Source organism: Mustelus asterias, chromosome 31, assembly GCF_964213995.1.
Source record: "Mustelus asterias chromosome 31, sMusAst1.hap1.1, whole genome shotgun sequence".
Classification (NCBI taxonomy): Eukaryota; Metazoa; Chordata; class Chondrichthyes; order Carcharhiniformes; family Triakidae; genus Mustelus; species Mustelus asterias.
Genome location: NC_135831.1, coordinates 9502544 through 9515238, shown reverse-complemented (window position 1 = coordinate 9515238; position 12695 = coordinate 9502544). Strand labels below are relative to the sequence as shown.

The following is a 12695-nucleotide window of genomic DNA, read 5'->3' as shown; positions in this document are numbered from 1 at the left end:
CCACGCAGACACGAGGAGAATGTGCAAACTCCACACAGACAGTGACCCAAGCCGGGAATCGAACCCAGGTCCCTGGAGCTGTGAAGCAGCAGTGCTAACCACTGTGCCACCGTGCCGTCCAGTTTCTTTTGGATGTGGAATGGACTGTGCAGGATTTTTGGGGATTGGGGACTCATCCCCAGGGAACAAAGCGCATGGATGGACTAAGTATACAGAGCGTTGGTGAGGCCACACCTGGAATATTGTGTGCACTTTTGGTGTCGTTATCTGAGGAAGGATGTCCTTACCATAGAGGGAGTACAGCAAAGGTTTACGAGGCTGATCCCTGGGATGGCAGGTCTGTCATATGAGGAGAGACTAAGTCGCTTATGATTGTATTCACTGGAGTTTAGAAGAGTGAGAGAGGATCTCATAGAAACTTATAAAATTCTAACAGGGTTAGACAGGGTACATTCAGAAAGAATGGTCCCAATAGTGGCGGAGTCTGGAACTAGGGGTCATAGTTTGAGGATAAGGGTGAGTGTCTTGGAGGTGAAACCTCCAGGTGGTGGTGCTCCCACCTATCTGCTGCCCTTGTCCTTCCAGATGGTAGAGGTCATGGGTTTGGAAGGTGCTTTCGAAGGAGACTTGGTGAGTTACTACAGTGCATCTTGTAGATGGCACACATGGCTGCCACTGTGTGTTGGTGGTGGAAGGAGTGGATGTTCCTGGAATGGGTGCCAATCAAGCGGGGCTGCTTGATTGGCAATCCTTTATAGAAACCTTTTAGAACTGAGGTGAGGATAAATTTCTTCACCCAGAGAGCAGTGAATGTGTGGGATTCACTACCACAGAATGTAGTTGAGGCCAAAACGTTGTATAATTGCAAGAAGAAATTAGATATAGCTCTTGGGGCTAAAGGAATCAAGGGATATGAGGGGAACGTGGGGATCAGGATATTGAAGTTGATGATCAGCATGATCAAAAAGCATGGCGGAGCAGGCTCGAAGGGCTGAATGGCCTACTTCTGATTCTAGTTCCCTTGTTTCTCTGAGAGCTAGAGCATTGGGGGTAGACTGGATGGAGAGCTCATGAGTTGGGAGTGTGTGTGGGGGGTGTCTTGATAATGAGTGGCGGAAAGATTGCGTGACTGGAGAACCTTCTCCAGTTGTGTCGGGGATGGGGGCCGGGGGGAGGTTAATTGGACAGCCAGGGGTCACGGACGGAAGTGGCTGTGGGCAGATTGGAGAATCTTCCGAGCAGCAGAATGTAGATTGTCGGAGAGTGTGGGGTGAATAAGACACTGAAGGGAATTGGGAGTGTCCAGAGGGTGACCCTTACCCAGAATAAGGGTCGAGCAGGAAAGAGCGCACGATGAGGGGGAAGGGGTGTGGGGGGTGGCGGGGGAGGGAGCGGGGAATAGGGAGATTCAGGGACCAAAGGAGATTGGTTCATTTCATTTCACGCAGTAATTATTTTCACGAGCACATTTTTCACAGGCCTTGTTCTCCTCACATTTCCGAAACAGGAAATTACCAGGTGCATTCAGACGATTAAAACCCTGAATGATCACGTTTGTGTTGTTCTCGTCGCAACTGTAGACTTGTGTGTAAACAAAGTATTTGTGAATCGGATGCTGACCTTCAGATTTCCAATCTCGGAATGGCCTGAACAGGAGAGGACAAGAGATATCCATCCACTTCCCACTGAAACATTTTTCGGTGCATGGTGTGTTTGTTGTGTAGAATATCACGCAGCCTCCCGCTGATAACGCGTTAATCTTCTCTGCAAACCACTCCGACGTCAGCTTGCCATCCCGATCTTGAAATAATATCTTAAACTCCGAACACTGTTTACCCGAGTCTGGGTACACCGCCAAGTAGTTGAGGGGTTCACGAAACTCGTTGAGAGAATTGGCTATCTTCGGTGGCGATGTATTTGTACCGTTGCTCAGGTACAGGATCTTCTGCTGACCCAAGCATTGCTCAGGATTCAGGGCAATGAGAAAGGAGAATTGATTACGGTTTCCCTCTTTGGCTTTTTGGAAACTAGAAGAGGAGAGACAGTGGGAGAGTAAGAATCTGAACCAAGTTTTGAATTCGAAAACAAATCATTCTGTCCACCGCCCCGCCCCCCTCCCCCCAACCCCCGGCCTCAGCCAACACCGCCCCCCCCCCCCCACCCCCTCCACACCTTCCAAATTATCGAGCTGTCCAAACTGCAAATTCGTCCAGTGCGAAAATTCGAGCGGTCCGTGTCCAAATGCAGCAAGACCTGGACAATATCCACGCTCGGGCTGACAAATGACAAGCACCCTTGGCGCCATACAAATGCCCCAGGCAATGAGCGTCTCCATCAAGAGGAGCTAGTCATCGACTGCAGGAAGCGTAGTGGAGGACAAACCCCTGTCTACATCAATGGGGATGAAGTGGAGATGGGCGAGAGCTTCAGGTCTCTAAGTGTTCAGATCACCAACAACCTCAACTGTCCTGGTCCCTCCACGCCGACGCAATTGTTAAGCAAACACACCAACGCCTCTACATCCTCAGGAGGTTCAGGATATTCAGCTATGACTCTCACCAACTTTTACAGATGCACCATAGAAAGCAGCCTTTCTGGGTGTATCACAGCTTGGTATGGCTCCTGTCCTGTCCAAGACCGCAAGAAACTACAAAGCCCAATCCATCATGCAAACCAGAGTCCCATCCATTGACGCCGTCTGCACTTCCCGTTGCCTTGGAAAATAATCAAGGACCCCACACACCCTGGACATACTACCTTCCACCTGTTCCATTGGGACGTTGGCACAGTGGTTAGCACTGCTGCCTCATAGCACCGGGGACCCGGGTTCGATTCCTGGCTTGGGTCACTGTCTGTGCGGAGTCTGCACATTCTCCCCGTGTCTGTGTGGGTTTCCTCCGGGTGCTCTGGTTTCTTCCCCAGTCCGAAAGACGTGCTGGATAGGGTACATTGGCCATGTACACCTACTCCAAGGTGTTTTATGAAGTTAATCTGGATCCTGGGTGGGATTTTTCAGCCGTGCTCACCTCAAGACCGGAAAATCCTGTCCGATATCCATGAACCTATGCATGGTCCATGTCCTGCCCACTACAATTCCTGTGGCGGGAAAATTCCACAGCCTAAGTTTTACATTTGATTTTGGCATTAGGGTGAGCAGAAGGTGTTTCACTCCAGGTATGATTCAAGTGACACACCCGGGAGCATTTATCAAACAAAGTTTATTGAAGAGTTATAGTATAAGAAAAATAATTAGCATATCTTTTACCAATTACAAGATTTAAGCATGACACAGTATAAACCCCTAACAGCTAGCTATCTCTGTTGTTCTAGGTTAAACATTATCTCACAGACATACACCCTTCTTCAGACTTTGCACAGAAAACAACTATACTCATGTGATGCTGGATTTTGCAGCTTTTTAACACCTGCTGTGAACTGTCCTTTGAATGTTAGATTGAAACTCTGAGCCTTCCCAGGCCTGGAACTTTTAAAAGCCCCTGGAGAGAGAGAGTGCGACAGAGAGACTCTCTTCATCCACCATCACCTGGCAACAACTGAAACAAAACTGAAAACGTGGAATGCACTGCTTAAAAAGTGCTGTACCCAGGCATATGACCTGCCCTGTCAATTCTCCTCAATCAAGCTCCACTGAGCAACACCAAGAGATACTAACAACCTCAGGACCCTGCATTAGTTCAGCTTAAAATCAGCATGATGGCCATTATATTGCTTCAGTAACAATTAGACAACACTGACTGCAGACAATACAGTGCCGACAAAATCCTGCAGAGAAACATGATTCAAATACAATTCTTAAAGGTACATATCATCACAACACTCTTTCTGTTATTTGTCTCCTGTCTGTCAATTAAGTTGCCTTTCCCCATTCCACAGAATCTCCTTTGCCTTGCACCTCAAAAGTGTAAAGAATATCTGTTGAGAAATGCTTGGCTGAGCATCTGCTGACAAGAATCCATCCACTGCCTATTAATGAGGTGGCACAGTGGCACAGTGGTGTATTGCGATTTGTGTACCCAAGCCCTTGAGTGAGATTTGAACCCAGCACCTTGCGTCTCAGTGGTTCCACAACTGAGAGGTGGCAGGGCACAAGATATTGCCCCATGTCCCCCCGTACCAAATACCTGAAGAACCAGTTCATGGCAGGACCCTGAACAGCATCAATGTACAGAGGGATCTTGGAATTCAAGTCCGTAGCTCTCTGAAAGTGGCCATACAAGTTGACAGGGTGGGAAAGAAGGTGTATTACATGTTTGCCTTTATTGGTCGGGGCATTGAGTACAAGAGTCAGGAAGTCAGCACTTTGGTATTGCGTTCAATTCTGGTCGCCACATGACAGGAAGGATGTGGGGGCTTTGGAGAGGGTGCATAGAACCATAGAACCATAGAACATGACAGCATAGAAACAGGCTTTTTGGCTCTTCTTGGCTGTGCCGAACCATTTTTCTGCCTAGTCCCACTGACCTGCACCTGGACCATATCCCTCCACACCCCTCTCATCCATGTACCTGTCCAGGTTTTTCTAAAATGTTAAAAGTGAGCCCGCATTCACCATTGCATCTGGCAGCTCATTCCACACTCCCACCACCCTCTGTGTGAAGAAGCCCCTCCTAATATTCCCTTTAAACTTTCCCCCCTTCACTCTTAACCCATGTCCTCTAGTTTTTTTCTCCCCTAGCCTCAGTGGAAAAAGCCTGCTTGCATTCACTCGATCTATACCCATCATAATTTTATACACCTTTATCAAATCTCCTCTCATTATTCTACGCTCCAGGGAATAAAGTCCTAACATATTCAACCTTTCTCTGTAACTCAGTTTCTCAACTCCCGGCAGCATCCTTGTAAACCTTCTCTGCATGCTTTCAAACTTATTAATATCCTTCCTGTAATTAGGTGAACAAAACTGCATACAATATTCTAAATTTGGCCTCACCAAAGTCTTATACAACCTCACCATAACATTCCAACTCTTATACTCAATACTTTGATTTATAAAGGCCAATGTACCAAAAGCACTTTTTATGACCCTATCTACCTTTGATGCCACTTTTAGGGAATTATGTATCTGTATTCCCAGATCCTCTGTTCTACTGCACTCTTCACTGTCCTACCATTTACCTTGTATGTTCTACGTTGGTTTGTCCTTCCACAGTGCAATACCTCATACTTTTCTGCACTAAACTCCATCTGCCATTTTTCAGCCCATTTTCTAGCAGTTCCAAATCCCTCTGCAAGCTTTGAAAACCTTCCTCACTGTCCACTGCACCTCCAATCTTTGTATCGTCAGCAAATTTGCTGATCCAATTTACCACATTATCATCCAGATCATTGATATAGATGACAAACAACAATGGACCCAGCATTGATCCCTGTGGCACACCACTAGTCACAGGCCTCCACTCAGAGAAGCAATCCTCCAATACCACTCTCTGGCTTCTTCCATTGAGCCAATGCCTAATCCAATTTACTACCTCTCCATGTGCACTGAGCGACTGAACCTTCCTAACCAACCTCCCATGCAGGACCTTGTCAAAGGCCTTACTGAAGTTCATGTAGACAACATCCACTGCCTCCCCTTCATCCACTTTCCTGGTAACCTCCTCGAAAAGCTCTAATAGATTGGTCAAACATGACCTACCAAGCACAAAGCCATGTTGAATCTCCCTAATAAGTCCCTGTCTATCCAAATATTTGTAGATCCTGTCGCTTAGTACTCCTTCCAATAACTTACCTACTACTGACATCAAACTTACCGGCCTATAATCTCCCGCATTACTTTTTGAGCCTTTTTTAAAGGCTGAAAGGTGCAGAAGAGGTTTACCAGGATGCTGTCCGGATCAGAGGGCGTGAGCAATAAGGAGAGGCTGGACAAACTAGGCTTGTTTTCTCTGGAGCGGCGGAGGCTGAGAGGAGACCTGATAGTGTCAATAGAATTATGAGAGGCTTGGATAGGGTTGACAGTCAGAACTTTTCTTCCCCAGAATTGAAATGTCTAATACGAGGGGGCACGCACTGAAGGTGAGAAGGGGAAAGTTCAAAGGAGATGTGAGGGGCAAGTTTTTTACACAGGGAGTGGTAGGTTTCTGGAAGATGCTGCCAGGGGTGGTGATGGAGGCAGATACGATACGGGCATTTTAGGGTCTTTTAGATAAGCTCATGAATATGCAAGAAATAGAGGGATATGGACCAAGGGGAGGCAGAAAGGATGAGTTGAATTTGGCATCATGTTTGGCGCAACATGGTGCATCTAAGGACTTGTTCCTGTGCTGTACTCTTCTAACTTCTGTGTTAACCCCGACATTTGGAATGAGAGCATAACAACATAAGAACTAGGAGCAGGAGTAGGTCGTCTGGCCCCTCGAGCCTGCTCCACCATTCAATAAGAGCATGGCTGATCTTTTCGTGGACTCATCTCCATTTACCCACCTGCTCACCCTAACCCTTAATTCCTTTACTGTTCAAAACTTTCGCTATCCTTGCCTTAAAAAAATTCAATGAGGTAGCCTCAACTGCTTCACTGGGCAGGGAATTCACAACCCTTTGTGTGGAGAAATTCCTCCTCAACTCAGTCCTAAATCTGCTTCCCCTTATTTTGAGGCCATCCCTAGTTTCACCCGCCAGTGGAAATAACTTCCCTGCTTCTATCTTATCTATTCCCTTCATAATCTTATATGTTTCTATAAGATCTCCCCTCATTCTTCTGAATTCCAATGAGTATAGCCCCAGTATACTCAGTCTCTCCTCATAAGCCAACTCTCTCAACTCTGGAATCAATCTCGTGAATCTCCTCTGCACCCCCTCCAGTGCCAGTATATCCTTTCTCAAGTAAGGAGACCAAAATTGTACACAGGTACTCCAGGTGTGGCCTCACCAGCACCTCATACAGCTGCAACATAACCTCGCTGTCTTTAAACTCCAACCCTCCAGCAATGAAGGGCAAAATTCCATTTGCCTTCTTAATTACCTGCCGCACCTGCAAACCAACTCCTTGTGATTCTTGACACCCAGGTCCCTCTGCACAGCAGCATGTTGCAATTTTTACCATTTTGCTATTATTCCTACCAAATGGATGACCTCACATTTACCAACATTGTTCCCCATCTGCCAGACCCTCGCCCACTCACTTAGACTATCTATATCCCTTTTCAGACTTTCAGCATCCTCTGCACACTTTGCTCTGCCACTCATCTTAGTGTCATCTGCGAATTTTGACACATTACAGTTGGTCCCCAAATCCAAATCAGTTATGTAAATCGTAAACAATTGTGGTCCCAACACTGATCTCTGAGGCACAACACTCGTCACTGATTGTCAACCAGAAAAACACCCATTTACCCCCACTCTTTGTTTTCTGTTAGTTAACCAATCCCCGATCTATGCTAAAAATTGTAATATATATAAATGATTTGGAGAAAAATGGAACTGGTTTGATTAGTAAGTTTGCGGACGACACAAACGTTGGTGGATTTGCAGATAGCGATGAGGACCATCAGAGGATACAGCAGGATATAGATCAGTTGGAGACTTGGGAAGAGAGATTGCAGATGGAGTTTAATCGGGAAAAATGTGGGGTAATGCATTTTGGAATGTCGAATACAGATAGGAAATAGACAGTAAATGGCAGAACCCTTCAGAGTATTGATAGGCAAAGGGATCTGGGTGTAACAGGTGCACAGGTCACTGAAAGTGGCAATGCAGATGGAGAAGGTGGTCAAGGAGGCATACGGCATGCTTGTCTTCATCGACTGGGGCATGGAGTTTAAAAATTGGCAAGTCATGTTGCAGCTTTATAGAACCTTAGTTAGGCTGCACTTGGAATATAGTGTTCAATCCTGGTCGCCACACTGCCAGAAGGATGTGGAGGCTTTGGAGAGGGTACAGAAAAGATTTACCAGGATGTTGCCTGGTATGGAGGGCATTAGCTATGAGGAGAGGTTGGAGAAACCTGGTTTGTCCTCACTGGAATGACGGAGGTTGAGGGGGCGACCTGATAGAAGTGTACAAGATTATGAGAGGCATGGACAGAGTGGATAGTCAGAAGCTTTTTCCCAGGATGGAAGAGTCAATTACTAGGGGGCATAGGTTTAAGGTGCGAGGAGCAAGGTTTAAAGGAGATGTACGAGGCAGATTTTTTACACAGAGAGTAGTGGGTGCCTGGAACTCGTTGCCGGGGGAGCTAGTGGAAGCGAATACGGTAGTGACTTTTAAGGGGAATCTTGACAAGTACATGAATAGGATGGGAATAGAGGGATATGGTCGCTGGAAGGGTAGGGGGTTTTAGTTAAGCCGGACAGCATGGTCGGTGCAGGCTTGGAGGGCCGAAGGGCCTGTTCCTGTGCTGTAATTTTCGGTGTTCTTTGTTGTAATACATTACCAGTAACACCGTGCACCTTTAACTTATGTAGCAGTCTTTGGTGCGGCACCTTGTCAAATACCTTTTGAAAATCCAGATACACCACATCCACAGGTTCCCCATTGTCCACTGCGCATGTAAAGTTCTCAATGACTTCCACCACATTAGTCAAACATGACCTTCCCTTCATGAACCCATGCTGCATCTGACCAACGGGACAATTTATATCCAAATGTCTCGCTATTTCTTCCTTGATGATAGAACAAACAAAGAACAAAGAACAATACAGCACAGGAACAGGCCCTTCGGCCCTCCAAGCCCGTGCCGCTCCCCGGTCCAGGATTGAATCCTGAATCCAGGATCCCCGCCCAATTTTCCAGCCTATCTACATCCTAATATCCTATACACCGAGCTGTCCCTCACAGCTACGATGCTTTGTTCATCACAACCTATTAACTCACCCCCACCCCCCCATTCCAGACCATGTGATCTCCAGGGAGAGGCGAAAACCCAGAGTGAAAACCCCAGGGCCAATATGGGGAAAAAAAATCTGGGAAATTCCTCTCCGACCCCCTGAGGCGATCGAAACGAGTCCAGGAGATCACACTGGCCCTGATCAGAAAATGCTTCCCAACCCTATTCATTTCCACTTCTGCTTTACGAACACCATCTGAATTCCCTGCCCCCGAGACAGGTTCCCAACTATCCGCAGTCTCGCTCTGTACTGGCACCAGCAAGATGATCATAGAATGAAGCCTTGAAACGAGAAACAAAGAACAATTAGCCCGCGCCGCTCCCTGGTCCAAACTAGACCACTCTTTTGTATCCCTCCATTCCCACTCCGTTCATGTAGCTGTCTAGATAAGTCTTAAACGTTCCCAGTGTGTCCTCCTCCACCACCTTGCCCGGCAACATATTCCAGGCCCCCACGACCCTCTGTGTAAAATATGTCCTTCTGATATCTGTGTTAAACCTCCCCCCCCTTCACCTTGAACCTATGACCTCTCGTGAACGTCACCACCGACCCGGGGAAAAGCTTCCCACTGTTCACCCTATCTATGCCTTTCATAATTTTATACACCTCTATTAAGTCTCCCCTCATCCTCCGTCTTTCCAAGGAGAAAGATTCCAAGGACAATAGATTCAAGCATTTGCCCTGCTACGGAAGTTAAGCTAACTGGCCTATAGTTACCCACCTTTTGTCTACCTCCTTTTTTAAACAGTGGGATCACATTTGCTGTTTTCCAATCCGCGGGAACCACCCCAGAGTCCAGCTATTTTGTCAGTAACTGTGAGGTTACACATTTGGCTGGAATAAGGTAGGATAATCACAGCAATGTGATTGTTTGATGGAAGACACTGAGTTATGAAGCACTCACTCTTGAACCCGGATCCCTGGCGCTGTGAGGCAGCAGAGCTAACCACCGTGCCACCTGCCAATTGTTTGAAGGAAAGCACTGAATTATGAAGCACTCACTCTTTGACAATTGTTCGCAAAACTCCATTGTTTAGTTTAGTTGAGCCCAATTCGCGGGCGCAGAGGCAAACCAGAAGTAGGAGTGAGACAGACTTCATGGCGGATCAGCTCAACACGCCCTGCAACAGAAAGACATCAGGATCATCTCGGAGACGTGAAACGGGGTTGCCAGCCACACAGTGTTCATTCACAGTGAGGACTGCATTGAGACACGGACGGACCACAGCTCACACTCACAGTAATCATGGGCCTGTGATCACAATCCCTGCTTACAGGGAGGTTACAGCACAGAGACATCAGTACCAGTTACACCCCTCCCCACTCGAAGAGACATTGACTCTGGCACACAATCTCTGACTGCAGTCCATTTCACTGTGACAGAGCCTCTGATTATAGTCCCAACAAAAAAAGGTGCAAATTGGAACAGGGGCCCCCTGTTAGCTCACAGTCCCCATTCAGAGAGATAATCATGGGAACACAGCCACTGTACACAGTCCCTCATAAGAAAGAGATGAGAACAATGATCTCCGTTAAAGCTTATTTATTGGTGTCACAAGTCAATTTACATTAACACCGCAATTAAGTTACTGTGAAAATCCCCGAGTCGCCACACTCCGGCAACTGTTCGAGTACATGGATGGAGAATTTAGCACGGCCAATGCACCTAACCAGCACGTCTTTCAGACTGTGGGAAGAAACCGGAGCACCTGGAGGAAACCCACGCAGACACGGGGGAGAACATGCAGACTCTGCACAGACAGGACCTGAGCGGGAATTGAACCCGGGTCCCTGGCGCTGTGAGGCAGCAATGCTAACCACTGTGCCATCGTGCCGCCCAATGCACGTATTGCGAAGTTAGTGTTTGTAAGATTATAAAAAAATTAACGACGCTAAGAGTTGTAAACTATTTTGTTTAAAAGATGGTTTTGTTTTTTTCTGAACTGAGGAACTTCAGGTGCATCCAGTACAGACTGAAACAATGTATCTGAGGCAAAAACAACATGATTCCTTTCGTAACAGGCTTTAGATATTTGAATCAGAATATGTTTCTGAATTTTAACCCAATCAATTTGAAATAGGCATTTGAATAGCCGCAGCCTATCGGATTTGAATTTTATGTTTTGATAACTTGTAAACCAATCCTATTGTGGGGTCTTTGATATGTCATCAGGGCTACGAAACCAGCTCCCAGCTCCAAACTGTCAAAAAGAAAATGCCTGCTAGTGACGGCCACAGATCACAGCTCTCAGCTCGAGAGAGATACATAGTCAGTAACTGTCTCTGCCAGTGTAGCGGCCACATTGATGTCTTAAAAGAGGGCCTCATCTCAATCGTGACAGAAGAATAGAATATAGTGAAGGCAGAAGATATCAGCAAAGAAGAAAGAACAACCTGGAAGACAACAAACCTGATTGCATTTTGAGTGTGATTAAACCTTCTATTTTCTTTTGTTAATAAGTGGAAATTGTAATTATCTAATCAGAATTCCATTAGAATAGTGTTTTATTCATTTTGTTAATAGTTTAGTTAACTTGTTCACTGTTAGTTAGAAGAAGAGTTTTACTTGTTGATATTTACAGAGAGGTTCTCAGGTGGTTATTCTGGTTTAACCACTAAAAGCTGTTGAAGGGCAGATAATCCCTTTCTCACAAATTCTTTACCAGATTATGAAACTTCTCTTTGAGCGGTTGAGTGTTAGTTCTCAGAGAGGAATCAACCTTTCCTTCGTAACACATGCGACAATGATAAATAAGTCAAATCAAATATATCCCGACATAACTGCTGGCTAGCCGCAGAATGAGCTGTACTTTACCTGGATTTCACAGCAATTGGAAGGCACAAGCGCTCACCTGGGAAAGTAACCTGAAAGAATATAAATGAAAATGATGCAGTGTCAAATGGTGAAGGAACGAACGAATCCGAAGAGAGTGTGTCTCTTACCTTCACTCTTGACTGTGTCTTCAGTGTCTGGATATCTGTGAGTTAGGGAGAGGTGTATCTGGCTGGTATTTAAGAGCGATGTGCCCCGTTGCTGTGTACGTGACAACCTTAAATGGGCAAGGATTGCACATGTGTTTGGAGCAGCTTCAGGTTGTAACGCGTGATTATCCAGTGTGGCAACATTGCATCCTGTCTGTTAGTGCACCGCATAGATATTGACTGTGGTGAAATTATTGCTCTCATTCTGGGGGGGAATACAGTTGGCCTCAGCACCCACAGAGCTGTGGAGAGGGAAATGAATCCAGTTCTCCGCCCCCGCCCCCCAATCGGAAATGTCTCGTCGCAAATGCCAATGTGCTTTTATGTACTCGGTAAACACAGAGCCAGGTCGAGATGCAATTCCTCGCCACCCTCTGGCTGAAGAAATTCCTCCTCATCTCGGTTCCAAAGGGTCGCCCCCTTCCTCTGGATTCTAGTCTCTCCTACTGATGGAAACATCTTCTCCACGTCCACTCTATCCGGGCCTTGCAGTATTCTATTGTTCACCTTTGTTGAATCTCAGAGAAAGCTGTAGGAGCTGTATAGCCCATTCTGACTCATATTCCTCACGTCTTGTGAACTAATTAACTCACTGACCATTGAGTAATTAACACCCATGGAGCACTAATTAAAACTTAGACAGGAAGAGAGAGTACGGAACATACAATTACTAATGCTAACCAATCCTAGATTCTATAAATGAAAACGTTTCATTGTGGCGAGATAGTTATGGGGAGCAAGCAAAGGGCAGAAGAGTAAAACAGATAATTTGGGGAGGCAATGGCCGAGTGTTATCATCGCTACACTCTTAATCTAGAAACTCAGTTAATGTTCTGGGTTACCAGGTTCGATTCCCACTATGGCAGA

General features: G+C 46.2%; 1 protein-coding gene across 1 annotated transcript; it reads right to left on the bottom strand.

Annotated features, from left to right (window-relative positions):
- Positions 1–1261: 1261 nt before the first annotated feature.
- LOC144481750 (uncharacterized) lies at positions 1262–11699 on the bottom strand. The gene is made up of 3 exons (XM_078200899.1): positions 11662–11699; positions 9849–9967; positions 1262–2027 (listed from the first exon to the last, which is right to left on the bottom strand). The coding sequence occupies exons 2-3, from the start codon at positions 9944–9946 to the stop codon at positions 1436–1438; spliced, it is 690 nt and encodes a 229-aa protein (XP_078057025.1). The 5' UTR covers positions 9947–9967; positions 11662–11699; the 3' UTR covers positions 1262–1435.
- Between the last annotated feature and the right edge of the window lie 996 nt (positions 11700–12695).

Coding starts and splice junctions, on each gene's coding strand:
- LOC144481750 (XM_078200899.1), bottom strand. CDS start 9,946: ATGAAGTCTGTCTCACTCCTACTTCTGGTTTGCCTCTGCGCCCGCGAA. Junction 2,028..9,848: donor TTGCGAACAATTGTCAAAGA/GTGAGTGCTTCA, acceptor CTCCTCTTCTAG/TTTCCAAAAAGCCAAAGAGG.